The 22,503-nt window shown below is 45.0% G+C and overlaps 1 protein-coding gene across 2 annotated transcripts in view; it reads left to right on the top strand.

Annotated features, from left to right (window-relative positions):
• Positions 1–22,503, top strand: part of LOC142764762 (uncharacterized) — a 47,431-nt gene that overhangs the window by 5,794 nt on the left and 19,134 nt on the right. For both annotated transcript variants that reach the window (XM_075865285.1, XM_075865286.1), the window contains exons 2-3: positions 17,743–17,957; positions 19,429–19,692. In XM_075865285.1, coding sequence (XP_075721400.1) covers positions 17,743–17,957; positions 19,429–19,692 — 479 coding nt within the window. The remainder of the gene's footprint in view (positions 1–17,742; positions 17,958–19,428; positions 19,693–22,503) is intronic.

Below are 22,503 nucleotides of genomic sequence, written 5' to 3'. Positions count from 1 at the left end.
ATCCTCTTCATGTATAGAGATTTGTAGAAATGCCTTTTCAACATCTCCAACTAACGCCACCTTTTCTTTTCGGAAATTAATGAGCAGCGATAGCATGTCCTCATTCAAATTGGGTCCTGCCTCTAGGTTCTCGTTTAGAGACATGCCTTTTCTAGAATGTGATGAGGCGTCAAACACTACTCTAACCTTTGTTGTGGCTCGGTCTTCTCTAATGATCGCATGATGTGGCATGTAGTAGCAAAGTGCATTTGGCTGTTCTGATGGCTCTTGGACCTCCTCTGCGACTCCTAATGCCATGTACTCTGATATAGCTTTGTCGTAGCGATACAGCATGCCTTCATTTTTTTGCAGCCTTTTAGTCACTTGCTGTAGTCTTTTTATCGCATTTTCCTTGTTGCTTTCCAAGATTACATCCTGTTTCCATTGCAAGCTGATTTGATAGCGACCGTTTTGTTGTACAATCTTGCGCTCGAATTTTTCGACCACTTCATTTCCGGTGTTATCCAAACTATTTATTGTGATCCCCGTTGACTTTAGGCTCCATAACTTCTGTAGCTCTTGCTGGAGTTCTGTCTCCGCAGCTTCGACCTTCAGAACCATGACTGCTTGATTATGTGTTAGTTTTGTCTTGCTTTGTTCTGACGGCCCTTGCAGTACCCATCCCAGTATAGTTTCTACAGCCATCAGTCTGTCCTCGATTCTTTGAGTTCTACCAGTCAAGAATTCCCAATAATAGTCTGAGCCGATCAGTAGTTGTACAGAATTTGTTGCAGTCGTCATGGTCCTGTGATCAGCCACTTGCATATTTAGCTGTTTTATTTTCTTGCTGAGTTTCTTAGTTGGAGTGGGTATACAACTGTGCGAGATAACGTCGACTTGTAACGCTTCAATCACTGTTGTCGTGCTTGTTTCTCGTGATCCTACAGTCACTTGCACCACGTTCATTAGTTTGACCTTTTCGTCTCCTCCAAATGAACCAATCGTCAGCCTTTCCTGTCGCAACACCTTCGCACCTATTTCTTTCGCTAATCCCGCTTCAATAAATGAACGTTGACTTCCGCTGTCTAATAACAAACGGCAATGTCGGCCACATGTTTCTCCTTCTACGCACGCTACAGCCGTCTGCAAAAGCACAATCTTATGCTTGATATTTTCGGTTGCGTGTAGCGTAGACGTCGTCGCTTCGGTTTGCGCTGTTGAGACCAGCTCTGCCCTTGTTTTCTGCATCACCGTTCTACACACTGACGTGGCATGTCGTCCCTTGCATTGCTTGCATTTTACTTGGGCCTTGCAAATGCGTGCAGTGTGGTTTGGTCGCGTGCATCTGAAGCATGCTCTATTTTCGGTAAGCATAGCTTTCTTTTCATTCATTGGAATGCTTCTACGACAGTTTTCGATTGCGTGGGTTTTCTGCTTGCAGAATAAGCATATTCTGTCCACTGAGCTATAGAAGCTTGAAGTTGTGCGCATCTGTCCGCGGTTCTCTCTTGGTTTTGCAGTTATCCTCTCTTGTTCACGTCGTGTTTCTTCACGAAAAGCCGCTTGCTCTCTTAAGAATAACATAAGCCTGTCCAGCTTTTCCTCGCACGCTTTTCCCGTTGCGTTGTTTTGCTCGCCGTTTTCTGAAGCTCAGCTGTTTCTCATAGCCTCTTTTTACTTGAACTGCACTGATAATTCTGGTGGAATTGCTCTTTTCAATACCGGTAATAATATCGGCGCATAGCTCTCGGTTTCCACTTTTAGTGACATGAGTGCCAATATGTTAACTTGCACTCTCTGTATTAGCCTATTTAAGTCATCGGTATCTTGAACAGACCTCACTTTCTCCAAACTCAATAGCTCATTCATGTGCATTTCAATGGAATGTTCTCGATTGCCGAACGTTTTTTGCAGTATTTTGATTGCGTTATCATAATTTTCCTCTGCCGAGTACTGAAGTCCTTCAATAGCAGCCGCCGCGTTTCCGGTTAGTGATGCCCTTGCTCATGTTCGGTCTCAGGTGAACTGCCGACTCGTACTGTGACCAAAAGCGGTTCCACTCCAAAGTTTTTCCCCCAAACTTTATCATTTCAAGCTTTGGTAGCTTAACTAGTTCCGTTGCTTCTTGTCCCGTACTTGAGGGCGTCACCTGCCTTGTCCTATCGGTTGAATCCGATTGTTCAGGCTGTCGAAGTCTGATTTCTATTGCAGATAAGATCGTCGTTAATTTCATGTCGTACTTTATGACGCTTTCGAATTCAGCTACGGCATTGTCTTTTGTTAGAAACTTTTCCATTTGCTCGTTTGCGCTCTTGAGACTGTCGCTTATTGCTTTAATCTGCGCCTGCGTTGTAAGCAGCTGCTCCCGGTTAGCTCCATCATTAATTTGCTGCTCGGCTGCCTTAATCATTCGCGTGATCTGGGAGCGAAGGGCTTTCCTCTTCTTCGTTATCACTTCTTTGCTCATATTGGAGTGGTTAACAATGACTCCTTACTTGTCAATCGTTCGTTCTGATGCTCGTACTGTCCACCGTGGTCTCGTCGCTCGATCCAGGTCGATCCTCTGCTCCTCCGCCGTTTTCTTCTCTGCTGCTCCGTGGCAGGTTGACCTTTCTTGCGGGCGAAGAGGTAGTATCCTGGTTCACGGCACCATTATGAAGACGATCGAGACCAGGGACTGCTTCGAACGAATACGGTTTATTGGAAGAAGTGAAGTAGCGCGCGCTCGCTCCAGGAAGCAGTCTTCTTTCTTCTTCTTCCGGCGTTTGATGATGATATTTTATATCGACGTTGTGCGAAGCATGTGGAGGGAAGATGACCGTTGATATTTTTATCGATCCACACGTCATTAAATGGCGCTAAACATATGTGCAAATGTTGCACACACAGACATATGTTGAAGAGTTGCTGATGTTTATATGACCAGTTGCTTGCCCTTCGCAACGATGCCAACTCAAACATGCGGGTTAGCAGCACCGGAATCTGATATAGGGCGCTGATTCTCACGAGGATGCTGGCCCTAGAGACTGCTACAAAAATGAACTTCAGCGCATGGTAACTAACCACAATTGACGTTAACCCGACGTGACAGCTGTATCAAAGGAGTACATACATAATGTTTGTTAAATTTAGTAGGCAGCACTGCAACTAGTATTGACGTTTGACAAAGATTATCTTCTATTTGAAAAGTATTGATTGATTGATTTGTGGGGTTTAACGTCCCAAAACCACCATATGATTATGAGAGACGCCGTAGTGGAGGGCTCCGGAAATTTTGACCACCTGGGGTTCTTTAACGTGCACCCAAATCTTCTATTTGAAAAGTAGTTTCGAGACCTGGCGTAGCTCTGTGAAAAAATGCTTCATTGCCACGCTGTCCAATGCGAATTCGATTCTCAGCTTGAACCCTCACAATTATTATTTGCATTCGTCAGGTCGACGCGATCGATGTCGAGTATTTTTTTTTAACGCTCGCGCATTAAAATTGCACATGTAGGCGTCTCCCATATTCATATGGTGGTTTTGGGACGTTAAACCCCGCATATCAACCAAAACTGCACATGTATGCAGTCATCGTTCCTAGTTGGATACTAAGTGTCAATCACCTGTGGCACACACCCGCATTCCAGCGGCACATACCCGCCCGTGGGTATGTGCCACTGCCTGGCGAGAAGTGTTTGATGACGTACCCGACGGAATTGTGACCTTATTCATGTCTTGACCAGCACGTCATATTCGTCAAACCATCTTACCCTCCCATGCTAATTTTGGATCCCGCCAAGTTAAGGGGGCGACAACGACAGCACCCAAAGTAAGCGACTAGGTAGATAGATAAATAGATACGCTCAAAGTCGCCAAAGTTTGTTATGTAATGCTTCACATTTAAAGTTTGCAGTGTCCGCTTTAACTAAAAGTGGACTGCGGGTCTTTTATTTTTCACTTCCCATTAGCAGCGATTAGCATGTTCCAGTAGGAAACTTCGGTCCATCACTGCGTGCTTTGCGACTCTGAGGTTTTTCTCCTGCTTAACGCATCGATGAGAGCCCTGCAGGGTCAGTGCCGCCTAAGTGTAAGCTTTAGCGCCCGCTGCTTCGCATCTACACCTGGTTCTGTTTAGTGAAAGATGGTGTACTTTTTAAGACTTCTTTAGTTGTTGCTACACTCTTGTGAAGAAATTTTTTAACATGTACTTTGCTGCAGTCGTAGCGCATACCCATAACTGTCGTATTGAAGAAATTCATCGCTGGTTAAAAGGGCCAAAGAGAAGGCACGCAAAGCACAGTGACTTCAGTGATTAATTCACGAAAGCAGTAATTACCTAGCAAAGGGGCCAAAAGCAAGGCATGGTTGGACTGCAAGGCATGGTCACTCCAATGTGTAATTCGAAAAAGCAGTAATTAAATCAAAGAACGGAACCATGAGGGTATACGGTCATCTCGGTTGAACAGTGCACGCGAGACTAGGACGAAGAAAAATTGCTTGTCTGTGTTTCTATTCTTCGTCATGGTTTTGCGTGCGCTGTTCAACCAAGACGAAGCGTAATCACTTATCAAGTTTGCCATAGAAAACGTACGTGAGGTATGGCGACTCTGATGTGTAATGAGAAATAGCAGTTTTACTTAAAAAAAAGCTGACGAGAAGGTACGCAAGGCATGGTGACTCTATTTTGTTATCACGAAAGTAGTTATACCTTAACAAAAGGCCCGAAGAGGAGGTATGCAAGACATGCTGATTCCAATGTTTACTTTACAAAAGCAGTAATTACTTAATGAATGGGCTATAGAGAGAGTACGCGATGTATGGTGACTCAGATGTGTAATGAAACATAGCAGTCAATATTTAACAAAAGGGCTAACGAGAAGGCACGCAAGGCATGGTGAGGATAATATGGGAAAGGCAGTAATTGCTTAACAAAGGGGTAATAGAGAAGGTAGGCAAAACATGGCGACTTTCATGTCTATTTCTGGAACGCGGTGTTTTATTAGCAAGAGTCTTAATTTAGGAAAAAGTTAGTTGGAGAATGCGGTTACCTTATACCAGAGTAAAGCATGCAAGGCGAACGTGAGTGTGGCGAGATTACCTGGCGATCTGAGGCAACTCATGTAACGTAAACAATAACAGTGCAAAGAACAAACGGAATGGTAAAAAAACTACAGATCGCAAAGTACTGACACGAGCCCCTGTTTCTGAGCTAGTGGGTCCTATAGACGCCCAAGAAGCACTAGCTGAAATAAAGGACAAAGAAAAGAGCGTCTGAATTGGCACAAAGAAGGTTTGCATTTGAAGCGACCTTAGGCCATTGATGATGTAAGATGTCATGTACCTTAAACCGGCAATGTGTGCAAGTAGTACGGCTGCGTGTTACAAAGAAGCAAGCAAGGAAGTACAGCGGGAACGCACGCTCTCGAGACAGAAGACACACATACACAAAGGTGCTGACTTGGAACTCATATTTTGATGGCTCCATGAAATGGATTACATTAGCCAGAGTGAAGCTTTAAAAAAGAGAGAGGGATAAATAACAAGACTGCTTCAGTGCACAGCGCCATCGACTCAAAGAAGCCGGGCAATGAATAATTACAACAAACGCGTTTTCTTTCTTCTACTTCTCAATCTAAGACCCAACAATCTCATCTAGCAATAGAAATTGGGCATCAAAGGGGGCAATAGGTGAGGTGTTAACGCTCTTGTTATCAAGTTTCTTATATACGCTTCTAAAATAACGCGTGCAGTGCAGTCTTGTGATTACTCCTATGCAGAATCGTCGTTCCTTCTAACTGGACCACACATCCTGTGCACTCACTAACATGTGCAATTATACGTGCGGAGTTGTCCAGCATTCACAATTCTTGTGCGTGTTCCCCCAAATGGTCAATAATACTGCAATTGATTTGCCCAACGTATAACATCCCACATGAAATGAACGGTGCTTTTCGCTTCTTTTCAAATTACACGTTTGCTGACGTTGCACATACGTTGACACAACTTTCTTAGCTTGTTGGGAGCAGAGAAACACGCAGGAACTCCGTCCCTATACTTGCCACATTTTTCAGGTTGTGGCTTATGAACGCTTGGCACAAGATCAAACCTAGGCGCCTCCCGGTGTTCCTCAACCGCCACAGTTTCCGCTCAACGTTTCAATTTTTCAAGGAAGGTTTCATAAACAGCCACCAAGGCCTAGTTGGGGAACCTCTCAGTCGAAAAATTGCGGAGCTTACTTTAAAAGCTGGACACAATTTTATATGGGCATGACATTTTTAGTGCCAATTCCAGGTATGTACATCAACGCTGTAGCTCTCTTGATTTCTTTTGAATTGACTGAATCAAAGGGCAGCAAATCCTTCTTAGCTCTTGGATAATATCTCCGCAAGTGTGTCCATCACAAAACTATATTTGTAAGTTTAGAAACTGTAAAACCAAAGGATCGTGGAGTTCGGGGGTAAAATACAAGCCAGCATTCCGTGAGCTAAAAACTAATAAAATTTCACCTACTGTAGAAGGGTAGGCAAAGGTGGGCTGTTCCTTTGAAAGCACTGAAAAATTGCCAACATAGCTAAAAACTGTCAAGACTGGCCCCTCATCAAAAACCTGTTTTAGACGCTTGTCAACCTTAGCAAAAAAAAAAGTCACACGAGGCAGGGGTTACGCAAAAATAAATGTATATGCCACTGCGCTGCGAAAGCGGCCCTTCGCCAAACAAAACAAAAGTACAGTTTAGATAAAACTGCAAAAACGACAAAATGTTATGGACAAACCATACCGCCGAGTTTAAGAAAGACACGTCATCGTTATTTTCTACGCATTCTTTCGCAGAGACCATAAGTTGCTTTTGTGGAACAGAATAAATGAAATCTTGCCCAATCTACTGAAAAAAAAAGAAACCACAAGAACATCTTGATTAACTTAAAAAAAGATTTAGCGTCTTCAGTCAACTTTTTTTTTATTCAAAACAAGTCGTTCGTCACGCACATTTTGAGCTGATTTAACAAGAACTGGCTAACATTCTTCTGCTGCGATCCCTCTTCACGAACTATAGTCCTCAACGGAAATTCAGGCTTATAGATCTTGGCAAAAAAAGAAACACTGAGGCTAAATCTTCCACTGTTATGTCTCTTGGTAGCATGCTGAGACTCAACCACTTCCAACAATAAATGAACCTTGTTTTCAGTCTCAATGCAACTTTCTTTCCACAAGGACGCAATTCTTGTCAACCTCTGCCAAAGCGTTTTTGTTATAGGTTCCCCTCGGCAAAACAGCTCTTTATTGGCTTATCAATGTTTCGGATTATTGCTCTTAAAGAATTTCGCCAAGGAATCTAACAAGCTATTAAAAGCTGCATACGCTAAGTTTTCTACCTTTCAATAAAAAGTTCTCTATCTCTCTCTGCAGTAGCTACAGTCACCGCAAATATGCTTGCGGCGACTTCCTAAATCTCCGCAGACTATGTTCACTGGCTACCGCAGTAAAACGATAACAATGTGCAATACACTTATCTTGCGCCCAAAGACTTTTCTTTTATAATGATCATGACGACACTGCTTCATTTATAATGCGCATCCGCACCAGTGCCGATGAATGAAGAATCAGGTGGTAGATAAGAGAAAGAAACTCTCAGGCTTGGCCTCACACAAACTTGGAGAATAAATGGGACATGCAATCGACTATTATCGTAGATGTACGATATTAGGATTAGATATTTTATTGATATGTGGGGTTTAACGCCCCCAAAACCACCATATGATTATGAGAGACGCCGTAGTGGAGAGCTCCGGAAATGTCGAGCTCCTGGGGTTCTTTAACGTGCACCCAAATCTGAGCACACGGGCCTACCACATTTCCGCCTTCATCGGAAATGTAGAATTACAGAAGTATTAGGTTAATAACAAGTTGTTCTTTTTCCGTTCACGCTCGTTTACCTTACATTTTTTCACCAACAAGCAGATCTTTGCCGTCACCGGCCCTGTACAATCATGGTATATCCATGCTCGGATATTTATTGACAAGATAACGGTAAATAGCTCGTTTCGAAAAAAATGCTGGTGTCCGTGTCGGCAGTGACATCATCGGTTGTGAGCGAAAAAAATATTTTCTGATGCATGACTGAAAAATTAGGAACAAAACAAAGAATAAGAAAATTGTGGATTAGAGTGGGGATCAAGACCGCTTCTTTAGGATCCGAGAGGGGATCGAACACGGACTGTTTGCGTGCAAAGCTGGTGCTCTACTTGTTCTACTTCAGAGCCACGCATGCTCTTGGAAATGCAGTGCAAATAATCTCCTCTGCTTGTGTGTGCAGTGAAGGCAACAACCGCCCACGTCTTGTATGCATGCTTAAAACTACTACATGTAATATCGCAGTGATACACGGTACAAGCGTACAAGCCTGCGTGGTACATGTGATCGGGCGTCACAACATGCGGTTATGATGATTTCATGGTGTTAAGCAGGCCACTCACTTCAAAAGGCAGACACCTTGCTGCGCTTTTTTTTAGTGGGTGCATTACAAGCTGCAAAACAATTTCATGCGCACAATGGCCCATGGTTGAAAGCATGCTACCCATTACATGGAATGCAGCCGTATGCGAAAGCTTGACTGACACAAGTCATTATAAAGTCAGTACGCACTTGGGACAGGATATCGCTGTCGCGTTCAAATTTTACAGGCGAAGCTTAAAGAGACACTAAGAACAACTATAACGTCAACGTTGATTGTTGAAATAGTGGTCCCGAAACCTCGTAGTCTTACTTTCGTGCCAAGGAAGGGCTGATTTTGAAATAAAATCAAGCTTTAGTGGTGCGCCTCGGGTTAACGCACTTGAAATTCCACCCTCAACGAAACGTCTGACGTCACTGTAGCCGTGCGCAACGCTGGCCGGCAACGCGCAGTCGCCGGCCACCGCTGGAGGCGTGAGCGCTGCAATCGCTGTGACGTGCAGGGTTAGATCACGTGATCTCGCCTCGTTGTGGCAGAGGAAAGTTGGCAGTTGGATGCGTTGTTTTTATACATGACTTCAGAATGTTTTCATTCTTGAACAGCGTTGTATTGCTTGGACTTAAGGTGCACAGACTCTTGCAGCGTACTCAATGCGAAAAATCGCAGTAAAAGTTACCGGCGGCATGCCACAGTTCGCAGCGTATGCGATGCCGCTGTCACGGCCGCTGGATGTGCCACTGTCACCTCTCTCTCTTTTTTTTTTTTGTAGCGGTTATTTCGTGCCCATGGGGTTAAACTGAGCTCGCAGCATGAATGTTCACATAAAAGCAGATTATTTTAGTTTCCACATGGGAACCTCGTTCACAACAAAAAAATGAGTGTGGAAACAGCTTAATTATGTATATTTTGAATTAGGACGTGGGAGTCTAAATGTGGGGGAAGTTGCTGTTATTACATTTAGAAAAGTGCGGCGTTGTCTGAATTGTCAGAGAGTCAAGATAGCACAGAAGTCCAATTATTTTTCCTTTATTTTTGTCATTTTCACCCTATTTCGATCTATTTCGTAGTCAGTTGCTTCTGCGTGTTTGGCCAGAGCATTCAACGAAACCTTCTTACTTACGTCATATATGCGCTGCTCCAGTCTTTGCTAAAGCTTACTTCTATTGGTGGTGGTAGTTGTTAGAAGATGAGAAAAGGCACCTAATTTCTGCAACCCGGTCGGGAGCACGGCACAGTGCCTAAGGTAACCTTTACCGCAGTCTGCACCACCATCCTCCTCTCTGGTTGTTCGTCCCCCTGTGTGTACCCGACCACACTGGTTTCCATCCACCAGTGGCGTCGTAGCCAAAAGCTGCCACACCAAGCGCCCCCCCCCCCCCCCAAACAAATTCCATGGTGTATTCGCACAAACCAATGGTGTACCACCTCTGCCTGTCCGGACCCAACTCTATTCAAAGGGTTTGCCCGTTCGAAAAGTTTCTGCCGACGCCACTGCCGTCCGTGACTTAAGCTCACAGGTTTAATTCCTTAGATTACGTCTGCGGATTGGTGCATAGGCACCGTCAGTTCCTCTCAATGTTGTTTTGATCTACAGGCGAAAGCGTGGTCGGCTTCGAGAACTGATTCATCTTCAAAGAGCTGCCATGACATATAACAGAGCTTATAAATAAATATAAAAAAACTGGACATTGGAAATTTAATGAATTTGCCATTTGGATCACGGTACGCGAGACCCCGCAGCATGTACATTCAAGGGCACAAAATGATACGGCTGGCTGATGGAATCGAATGGAATGAAAAAAAAAACTTTATTTCAGTCCTGCAGGACGCGCTTAGCGCGTAGCGGGCGTCTCCCACGTAGGGACCGACAGGGAGTACCCGGCGGCCGCTTCGTGGGCCTGCTGGACGGCCCATTGCTGGTCGGTGAGAATTGAGCTCCTGAAGGACCTCTCCCACTTGCTTCAGGTAGAGTCGGGATCATATTTTTTTATCATAATTTACCCGTTTATAGAAGCGCTGTACCTGAGCCAATTATTCACGATTTTCGCCGACGTGTGGCTCGATGGTGATCGAACGTGCAACTTGTGGCCACCATAGAAATTTTGTGCAATAAATATTAGGACCGTGCCGCGTAGAAAAGTTACAACTGCGAATGAGGCACGCGCGTGCGCGACACTCACATTTGCCCGCAATAACCCCAATGCAGCCGCAATGATTCCGGCTGCATGCGGATGTAAGAATGCTGTGTTGCTTCACACAAAGCATGGAATCCACTTGCGCTGCGGTTCGTAGGGCTATGTGTGCCAAACGAAATTGCATTTTACGCATGCTTGTCATGTCAACCGCGGCGCCTCTTTAGACGCAAACCTGCAATGAATTAGACAGTGCGGTTGCGCGGATTTCTTGTATCAAAGATAAGTTTCTTTACCGTTAATACCCATTTTATACTCCAATTCGACACGGAATGAGTTGTCACGTTTTACAGAGGCGGCGCACTCGGCCCCCGTGGTTTTCATTCAGCTGGTCATAGCAGACGACGCCGGCAGTGAGGCATTATGAGAAGCGTAATGCTTTTCAAGGGCAATTATTTTGCATTTCATAGAGTCGGGGAAGAAGCTGGAGCAGTATTTTACTGAATTCGTTGAGTGAAGTACAAGAAAATAAATATAAAGAGAGGAGACGCGACTCCGCGCGAGAGAGTGTCGGAGCCACGGAGGAAGGTTCCTCCGTGGGCAGAGCAATCCAACCACGTACGTATATGTCACAGGGACACCTTCACATGGTGGCGTAACGGTAAGTCCTGGTGCCCATAGAGTTTCCCAAAATTAACTAGAGGGCACTCTGGCGCTGCGATCGTTATAAAGGAAAGACTGCAGGCGTGGATAGAGGATGAGGGGGTGCTGGGGGAACTGCAGAATGGGTTACGGAAACAGAGGAGGTTGGAAGACAATTTGTTCTCACTGACGCTGTGCATCAAAATAGCAGAAAAGGAACACAGGCCCCTGTGGCTAGCATTTTTGGATATCAAGGCAGCGTACGATAGCGTGGTCCAAGAGGAATTGTTGGGAATACTGGACACACTAGGCGTGGAACATGTAGTCACTAATCTTTTAAAGGGTATCTATAAAGGTAACAAGGTAGTTATAAAGTGGGAAAAACAGGTATCCAAGCCTGCAGAGGTAAAACGGGGGCTTAGGCAGGGGTGCCCCCTGTCACCCTTATTATTCTTGATGTACCTACAAGGATTAGAGGCAAAATTAGAGGGAAGTGGACTGGGCTTCAACCTCTCTTTAGTCAAACAAGGAAAACTTATTGATCAGGCACTACCAGCATTAATGTACGCAGATGATATAGTGCTAATGGCCAACAACAAGGAAGATTTGCAGAGATTGATGGACATCTGCGGTAATGAGAGAGATAGGTTAGATTTTAGATTCAGTAAGGAAAAATCAGCAGTCATGATTTTCAATGACAACGAAGGTAGTGAGCTTAGAATACAGGAGGTCACGCTAGAGATAACAGATAAATACAAATATCTGGGCGTATGGATAAGCAATGGGACCAAGTATCTGAGGGAACACGAAATATACGTGACGACTAAAGGTAACAGGAATGCAGCAGTCATGAAAAATGGGGCACTGTGGAATTACAATAGGTATGATATGTGAGAGGAATATGGAAAGGGGTCATGGTTCCTGGGCTGACGTTCGGCAATGCGGTCTTGTGCATGAGATCAGAAGTTCAAGCAAGATTAGAAATTAAGCAACGTGGAATAGGTAGGCTTGCTTTAGGAGCTCACGGGAATACACCAAATCAGGGAGTACAAGGTGACATGGGATGGACATCATTTGAGGGCAGGGAAGCTAGCAGCAAGATAAAATTTGAAAAGCGATTGAGAGAAATGGGGGAAGAGCGTTTGGCTAGGAAGGTTTTCAGCTACTTGTACATAAAGAATGTCGATACAAAATGGAGGAAGCGAACCAGGAAGTTGACTGGTAAATACTTAGGAAACAGCAGGTGGCCAAACCAAAAAGAACTATCGGTTAAGAAGAAAGTGAAGGAAACGGAGACTGACATGTGGAGAATGGGCATGATTAAGAAGTCCGCACTAGAGATCTATCGAACTTTTAAGCAGAAAATTGCCAAGGAAAGGATCTATGATAATACTCGGGGTAGTTCTTTACTGTTTGAAGCCAGGACGGGAGTACTGCGAACCAAGACATATCGGGCCAAATACGAAGGGGTAGACACAGTATGCAGTGCGTGTGGAGAGGAAGAAGAAACTGCCGAACACTTGATAATGTTCTGTAAAGGGCTTCACCCTATAGTTCAGGATGATGGCGCACAGTTTTTCAAAGCACTGGGGTTTAGGGACCGGGAGGGCAAAATAAACTTTAAGCGGGTAGACTTAACTAGAAGGAGGTTATCTGATTGGTGGCTAAAGTCAAAGCACGAGTGAAAATTAAACTATTCACTGCAAAGTACGAATCCTCAAACTCACTCTTTAAGGGAAAAAAATAAATATTGTTTTTTGGTTCATTTAGTATTACGGCTTGGTGGCGCTAGCCACCGCCCGATCTAAAGGGTACAGCCATATCCATCCATCCATTCATCCATCTGTTCAGCGACCATGGGAATGATGGGTAGTTGTACGTAGTAGTACACACGTTTGCCTAGTCTTCGTACTTGCGTGTGGCGAATCGTACTTGCGGCTTCGTTTGGTACTGGTTATGGTTTTGTTTTGAAAAAAAGAACAAACCCTTTTGAACTTAAGGACTTGATTCGAAATAGTAAGCTTAAAAGAATAAGGTTGTGAAGTGCAAACGGTGAACATTTGCTAATTTAGTTTTCGTGAAAAAACAGCTCCAAGCCACACGAACACACACAAAGCCAGAAGCACGCCAGAAGTACAAAAATTAGACAAAAGTGTACTACCGGCTTTCCCATGCTCGCTGAAGCGCCGTGTGCTGCAACTCCCATAGACACTAGCGCCAGAGTTCTCTCTAGTAAGTATTGTGGAAAACTCTGTGCTCGCACCCAATATAGCACAAGAAGGAAAGTAGTCGGAGGCACAGCAGCAACAACGGCCACTGAACAATTTTGAGCAATGACCTTCGAAATTGCAGGCCACGGCTGGTCTGGAGCGCGCGCCTCCAGACCGGCCATGTGCAGGCCACCATGGTGCAGGCGTGTTTGTCTCAACTGAGCCCCGCTAGATGCCACGACCTGTCCAGTTTAACCACTTGAATATTGAGTTTTCAAACCAGTCGCGCCATTACCCATAGTTCAGCGGTTCTTTTTTTCAGTGACTCAGCATTTTATTGCGTCTCCTGATGCAGGGAAGACTCTTTATTTTGTGCAGATTGGTTACTATTGAATAATTGTAGGCGATTCGTCTGACGTGATAGTGAAAATTTGGAGAATGTCATACTGCAGCAAATGTATTCATCTGCATTTACCTTAATTTCTCGGTAAGTAGAGCACTGCTGTTGGTAATATTGCCGTTTTAGATGTTGTCATACATTGAGCTTCCACTAAGAAGCAAACTGTTCTTTGACTTTAGTGTCCCTTTAAACACTAGCGCTCGTTTCTCGCCGGCCGGAAAGATTCTAGGGTATACATTTCCTCCGTTTCCCTTCAGGTGCTGGTAAGGTCGCGCTCTCCCGGTATGTAAAGCCCAAACTCCATAAGCGCGAAAATGCACGCGACAGCGACGAGCGACGCTATGAGCGACGAAACAGGGCGTTCGCGCGACGTGTCGCGTGCTCGTTTTCGCGCGATCGTTCGCTTCTCCAGATTTGGAAACCGTCGCTCATCACCCGGAAGTGCTGGGCTCAAGCAGCCAATAGCGAAAAACCGGAAAAGACGAAGACTACATAGGTGCACGTGACCCTGCCCGAGTCACGTATGCGCAACAAGAAATAACGCAATGTTTATTACGCATGCGCATATAAAAAATGCTGCAAGGCAATAATGAACACTTTCCGTTCCATTACACAACAATATATCTTATTTTTAATTGGAAACCGCTCGCTACGCGGTTTTCTTGGTGCTAGTTGACGGCCTCATGCCAGCAACAGTGGAATTCGCTCGCCGAAGCCGTCGCGTGAATGAGGTTTGCCTGCGCTAGCGACTGATCGCGCGACGCCGATCTACGTCGCGTCGCTCGTCGCTGTCGCGTGCATTTTCGCGCTTATGGAGTTTGGGCTTCAACTCTGCGCACGAAACGTCTCGCACTCGTGATTGCGCTCCTAGACAAGGCTGGTAGTTTCTGTTGCATTGTGGTGGCGTACCACAAACGTGAATGGATGCGATAGAAGTGATGCCAGCAGTGAAATTCCAGCGACTAACATCAGAATGCCCGAAACAGACAACCGGGCATAGATAGTGCACAGTACAGTGACTCGCTCGCTGTCTTTCGTGCCGACCGGTTGGGCCCCGCGATCTCCGATGACAGCGCAGCTCTGGCCGACTCGCTCGCCCTATGCCATATCCTGACGCCGACTAGAGCTCTCACTTAGAGCTCCCCTTCCTCGGTCTCCTGCGACCGTGTCCACCTTTCCTATCTTCTCTTTATTTTCGTGTCTCGCTGCCCCTCGCTCTCTCCTTCTTCTCACCCTATCTCTATATCTTTTAATCCTATCCTTTTAATACCTCCTTACCTCCACGCCTCGCGAGCTACTGTTGAAGTGTCCTCCCCCTGAGAGACAGTTAGGAGGCTCACTTTTCTCTTCTTTTAATTTAGCAATCACTTCTCCCCACAGTACAGCGTAAATGGACTCGCTTGTTGGATTCCGTGCCGACCGATTATGCGCGCGCTTGCTTGCGATCTCCGGCGTCAGCGTAGCCCTGGCCGACTGGGCTCGCCCTACGTCACCTCCTGACGCCGACTACCTTCGACGACAGTGTAGCTCTGAGCGACTGGACTTGCTCTATGCCATCTACCGACGCCGACAAGAGCTCTCGCAAGTGTGCCCCATCCTCGGACTCCAGTGACCGTGCTTCCTTCTTTCCTATCTCTTCTATCCCCTCAGTTTGTTGTCGCTCGCTCTGGCTTACCACCTCACGTCTCTTCCTCTTTTCTACACCTTTACTCCTACCCTTTTATCCCTCCTCACCCCCATCCCTTGTGAGCTACTGTTGAGGTGTCGCTCACTGAAGCAGACAGTTACGGGGCTCACTTTTCTTTTGCTTTCGCTTTTAGGAATCACTTCTCTCTCTAAACTCGTCTTGTATGCGCTGGCACTTCTCAGAGTTCACACGTTCTGAGAAATATATTATGTTGCCCTATGCTCTGATCAAAACTATAAAGTTATTTCCTTCATCACTGGTGAACCGATCACTCAAGATTTTGTGTGGCACGAGGCTGCTCCTGTTCGTGCCGGCGTAAGTTGGTGAAATATTCTGTACAGTTCTGAATCTGTTGACGTCAAGGGAAATGACAGCTGCATGCTTGCGAGCAACGGAAGACAAAACGCCGCAACGCTATCGGCTCAGGGAGCAGAACGACGAAAGCTATGAAAAAATAACAGAACATGTCGCATTTTTTGCTCGTATGTATATATATATATATATATATATATATATATATATATATATATATATATATATATATATGTATATATATATATATATATATATATATGTATGTATATATATATATATATATATATATATATATATATATATATATATATATATATATATATATATATATATATATATATATATATATATATACATATGCATGCGCCTGAAAACTGGGTATACGCTGCAAACAAGCTATTATTTCTATGCGAGTAGGCAACTGTCTGGTCCTAGGCGCATTTTCGATTGAGACCAAGTGAACATTTTTCCACAATGATGGCCTTGCCTTCACAGAATTCACGATAAAACCTCTACGACTGAAGTTTTTCATTGCTATCAAAAGCCACAGTGCAACTGTATTGTCAACCAAGGTTGTGAGAATGTCGTCTGTCCATAAAATAACGCGTGAAAAATTGTGTTGCCAACGTACAGAATAACTTGCAAAGAATTACTTATCGCGGATTGCAAGCATGCTAAAATGCACTCAGTAAAATAAAAAAAATGTTCACTAAAAGCAATCACTGCATCATGGCTGCGGGACATGTAGAGCTAGCGCAACATAAAAATCATTCTCATAGGCATGCAGTCACAAACATCCATAGTGAGAAAATCGCTCAGTAAAGTATGCAAAACCGAAATGTAATGATCAATGTACAAAACATGCTGCGTATACCTATCATGCCGTGTCGTAAGTGGAGCCGTCCTTAACTTGTGAAACGAACTTCGCCCCGACGATGACTACGCCATCTACGCTTAGCAAGAGATTAACAATTAACGATTTCTTCTCTGGTCGGGCGGGTCGTCGCAAAGATGTGTTTGCGAAGACTAGCCCATTCATTGGCGCGACGAGAGGCCATTGCTCCAAACGGCCTTTCTACCTGTCACTAATTTTACAGCGCTTCCTTCACTTTTTTTCTTACTCTCTTTACGAGCATACGCAGGGAAAAGGGGGGGGGGGATTTCATGGCTTGATATACATGTACATCATATGTGCTCAAACTACCGCCGTTAGTCAAGTCGAAGAGGAAAGCTAATGCTTGCGCCCACCTCCCCTCCAGAAAAAATTTATTGGCTACGGCCCTGCTTTTCTTAACGACAATAAGGCACCCCGGAGCACATCTTGACCCGGACTACGGAGCAGTGCGAAACGTTTCAGAACTGCGCGCGATATTGTTTTTTTTTAATACGATAAGCGCAAAAACGCAAAGTAATATGTTTGGATGGGCATATTGGAACCTCAAGCTATGTGAAGTCAAGTTGCCTATTGAAAAAAAATGACGCTAGATGAAACAGCGATCTTCGCTGGACATCTCTTTCATTATTCATTGATCTAGTGTAACCAAACTACCACTAAGTATTCATTCTGCAAGTGCACATCTTTTTGACATTCACAGTCGATGCCTGAGTGTAGAAGAGTCATCTGCACTTTCTCTAGAAAGTTAATAGCAGCGGCATTGGTTGAAATTGTTTTTACATTGTGTGTGACCTAATGTGTAAAAGTATATGCGGCTGAAAAGTGCAATATAGTAGATGTGAATAACAATGTCAGTTAGTAATGCCACGCCTATTGGTGAAGCTAATCCGGTGTACGTGACAGGATTATGTCATCTCAAATTGCCTCTTGATATTTCTTTAATTAGACAGTGAAACAATATAGAGTGCTCTAACCTCAAGTGGCTGTCTTTTTCCAAGTGGCTGTCCTTCATTTCTTCAATTCAGCACTGTCGTTTCTCTTAATGCAGTGGTAAGCGTGAAAAATAAGATCAAGTGGTTGCGCGACTACTTCGTCAAGGAGCTCAAGAGGGAGCTAGGCGTGACGATGAAGAAATCCTCGTACCAGATGTCAAGCTCCCGGGGCTACGTGTCCCGCTGGGAGCACTTCCACAAGTGGGACTTCCTGCGGCGCATCTTCAGTGCCGAGATCTGTTCGCCTTCGACCGCGAATGGTGTACATTCTGTAAGTGTAACACGAGTCGCTCAGCAGCTTTTACGTAAGAGACTCAATAGTTGTTCTTGCGGCAATTCGACGGGAGCACATAGAAGGGACTTTCTGTTCTAGTACATATCCTAAGCGACAAACTTGACTATGAGCGCACGTGTTATTGAGTGCACTTACTTAGGTGGTTGGTGTCATACTACCGCATTTAGATAGCCGTGTAAGCAGCGTGTCCAGTCAATAATTACGGCATGAACGAAGCCAGTAAATGAAAGCAGGATAATTTAAGGGGTGATGTTCAATTCTTAGACCTTAGTGAGAACAGACTTAATTCGAACTAACAGGCAGTGAATGCAAGAAAGCGTAGACGACGCTATTAATAGGGATTACGGCATAAACAGGAGTAAATTAGGCAGGACGAAAGGCAACTTTCTGCCGGGAAAGACTCGGTGGGTGATAAGTCCTGGCCGGCAATCCTGCTATCAACAAGGTTAGTCTTGTTGTTAACAAATTACGCTTAGTTGCGACGAAAATTGCCAGATGTGCTAAATGAGAGCGCCAGTAAAAAGTATATGAATGCGTGGAAGTTTTCCAACAGTATCATCATTGTTTATATACATATCATAACATAAAGAAACACTGTCGGACAGTAAATTTCGCTGGACCTGCCATATCTACGACAATTTTTTACCCCTGGCAAAACACTTCCTGCAGAAACACTCTTTATTTGAAGACAGCCGATAACTACAAGCTTACAACTTCCTCCGAACTTAAGGGACCTTTAAAAAAACTGAAGATACGTAGGACGAGCGCTTTATTCTCTCTTGGCGTTTCCCGCCTTCCCTGCACTGTTCCTGTTATCATCAGTTTTTTTTTACTGGATGTAATGAAATAAGGTTTCCAATGGTTCGTATGCAAGAGTACCATTTGTACCCACATTGACACCTGGTCACACGCCAGTTTTGCTGTGCCTCACCTGAGTGTTGTGGTAGGTCAACTAATTCGTGCTTCATTTTGTGGGTTTTCGAAAACGAAGTAGAAACGCACTTACGTCGTGTAGGCGAAATATGTGAGATCCTGATAGGCTGAAATGCTTTCTGCTAATTCAGATTTTCTGGGTGTTTGATTAGGACGTAAGTTGGAAAGAGGTGATAGCTCGGGCAGTAACAATAGTCCAAGGCGAGAAAAAAAACCGTTATTTTGCCTTTGAAACCTGAAAGACTTAGCTGCTTTTTAAGCCTCATCTTCAATCCATTGATTGATTGATATGTAAGGTGTAACGTCCCAAAACCGCACAAATGATTATGAGAGGCGCCATAGTGGAGGGCTCCGGAAATTTCGACCACCTGGGATTCTTTAATGTGCACACAAATAGAAGCACACGGGCCTACAACATTCCCGCCTCCGTAGGAAATGCAGCCGCCACAGCTGGGATTCGATCACGCGACCTTGAGCCTCTTTATTTTTTTTATACCCCCATATGTTCACGCAGGAAAACCAGCATGACTCTCAGGATACGGAGCCCCTGGTCATCAATGGCGAATGCGGAGAATCCGAAAAGATCTGTTCTGTGCAAGACGTGTCTTCGGACAACAGCAGGCCACCGACTCCCTCGGCCACACTCGAGAAGGATGCTGAGGAAGACTCAGCACCCGGGATGGTGCACGTATGCGAGCCATGCGGTATTTCGCACTCGAGCACCACATCAGCATTGACTTCGTTAGTCAAAGGAACGAGGCCTTCGGAAAACCATCAGGTAGGTAAAAGAAATAGTTTCACTGCTTCCTTGTTCCAGCTTTCCTATTGCTTTCTGTGGCATAAAAATACCTCGGACTTATTTGTAGGATGTACTTTTCTGCAATTGCGCAGCTTCTTGAACGATGCAAAATACAACCAGGCACTTCGCTTTTCGGTTGACCAAATGACTCAACAATTGCTCAATGGCGATGATTATGGTATCTAAAAATCAGCACGTCTACTAAGCAGTTCTTAGATCATGGCCTCCGAGATGGCAGGCGCGCGGCGTGTTTCTCTCCAGCCATCCCTATTGCACGGAGAGAGCGTGTTTCCAGAGGTGCGCGTAGCCCTCTCTTTTCTCCGCACGCACCGCGGCACTCCCACAAAGGATCGAAAAGACTGCCTCGGTTGGCGCCGCTTGCATGTGGGGAGAAAAAGATAGCTTGGCGCTTTTATATAACTTCGCGCTGATTAGCAAATGTCAGATCAAAGTGTACAAGAGACAAAGTCAATGCTGGGGCGTATATATTCTAACATGGGCTTTTTTGCTGTATATTTGCGCCGTCCATATAAGAGAACTTGTATTGCGATGCCTCTGCAAGAGATGCACATAAGTTGGAAATTTACTATACTTCGAAGTTTGTGGTCCGTATTGTATGGGCGCACCGGCGAAGAAGAAAAAAATGACAGCTCGCTCCACATACGAAGTCAGAAGGGTGCTTCTTTTTACAGTCATGGGTTATATTCGATTACATGCTTTTTTTTCCTTTCATGGAAGTAGCTCCGCTTTTCGCCGTAACTCCGTTCAGAAAATTCTCGCAAGCGTGCTGATGTAATCCCAACTAGCGCGAAAGCCGTGCTCACATAGCGCATAACGCTTAGAACTTGCCTGTAAGGCTATCCCAGTTTCTCTTTCCAACTACCTCCCGTCATGCCGCAGCAGCAGGATACAGGGAAGAGGGTGCAGGCGGTTGCCATACACTTAGGCTGTAATTTGTCACCAATTCTGCAACGACCACAGGCTGTTACAAACGCGTTTGGTCACTTAGAGTCACCTGTTCACACTGTGAGTGTCACAGTATTAGGTGGATAGATTAGCCAATAGAAGAGCGAACATAAAATTCAGCGAACATCGAAATATTTTGTTTGTTGACGATGAACTCAACACGTGTTCAGAGATTGCTGTGCCTGGCATGAAACATTGTTCGTTACATAGCAGAGGCAATTCGTACTTGCCCCATTGCAATGGTCTATTGGCAAAGGTACTCGGCTGCTGACCTGCAGGTCACGCAATCGAATCTCGGCTGCCGCAGCTGCAATTTTGATGGAGGCGAAATCCGTAAGCCCGTGTGCTCAGAATTGGGTGCACTTTCAAAAACCCCAGGCGGTCTAACTTTCCGGAGCCCTCCACTACGGCGTCTCTCATAATCATGTAGTAGTTTTGGAACGGTAAATCTCACATCGATCAATCAATTAGTATGTACTTTATTCTTCTTGAGTAGTCTACCTCGACGAATACTTAGTTTTCTTCAACAAGACGCTGTTGGGCTGCATGTGCAAATCTTTTATTTGGATGCAGTCGAGAGTACAGCATGATGCGTGTAAATGAACACGACACTGATATTGGCATTGTGCGACTAAAGCATAAAAAAAAATCTCAGATGGCGGAGCACGAGACGATGATCACTCTGACACTTTCACTGTGAAAAACGTGAGGAGTACGTAGGTCACCCAATCGAAGCCTTCTAGAATATTCTGGCTCAATCTCTTGTCACCTTACTTCAGTGACATGACCAGGGCACTGCCTTGCGCAGAGCATTACTGTGCTTCGGTAGACCGTCTCATAAATATTAGTGCGCAATAAAGTAGCAAAATGATGTGTCATGATAGGAAGGAAATGTGATTCAACGACGATAATTATTCCGCTGTTCAAGCTTAACATCTTCATAAAAATGAATATATTGCCACTAGTAAAAGTTCTGCGAGTATTATTTCCATAGATGCTGGCAGGCTTGTTTGTGCCACTGTTCAAAAGAGGACGAAGGTGCACTTGCAGAGAAATGATCAAATAACAAGAGTTTTTTAAGAATGACGCATTGGTTAAAGTATCGGGCAAATTCAACTTATATTGGACCAATCCCCTCCTTTTGGTACGAGCCATTTTCAGAGGAAAACAATAACAACAACGATAAAGTCGGATTGCCGTTGATTGAATCAGTCTGACGTCCTTGTCTGCTATTGTCTACAGGTTGTAGTTACGGTGTAACGGGACACTGGTGGAGGTGCTGAGTAACAGTCTATGCAATGTTACCACGAGAAATATCTCGGCCCCAACATCGACGCCTTCGTAGAAACAGCCGACCTTCGACGCAATCGGCGGCAACTAGGCCTACCACCCCAATTCTGCCCTCTTCCGGAACGCCCCAGAATCATGGCAAATGCGACAACTGCAAGCCAGACAGAACAGACCGCCAATCCCCCAGTTCCATGGCCACCAGCCCCTCGAACCCCAAAGCCCTTCCATGGGGAGCCTTACGAAGACGTTGAAGAGTCGCTGGACCAATACGATCGAGTAGCCATTGCCAACGAGTGGAACGTACACCGGAAACTGCGGTGTGCCTATTTCTACCTGAAGTATTCAGTGCGCATTTGGTTTGAGAACCACGAGGGTGCCCTGACAACCTGGCCGGTGTTTTGCACTCAGCTGCGGAACACTTATGGTAGCGCCGACCGGAAAGAACAAGCAGAATGTCTCCTCGATTCTCGCAATCAAGGACCAAATGAAAGCGTGGCCATGTTCATTGAGGAGATGTCTCGTCTGTTGTGTCGC

Source organism: Rhipicephalus microplus, chromosome 6 (genome assembly GCF_043290135.1).
Source record: "Rhipicephalus microplus isolate Deutch F79 chromosome 6, USDA_Rmic, whole genome shotgun sequence".
Lineage (NCBI taxonomy): Eukaryota > Metazoa > Arthropoda > Arachnida > Ixodida > Ixodidae > Rhipicephalus > Rhipicephalus microplus.
This window is presented reverse-complemented; position numbering and strand designations above follow the sequence as displayed.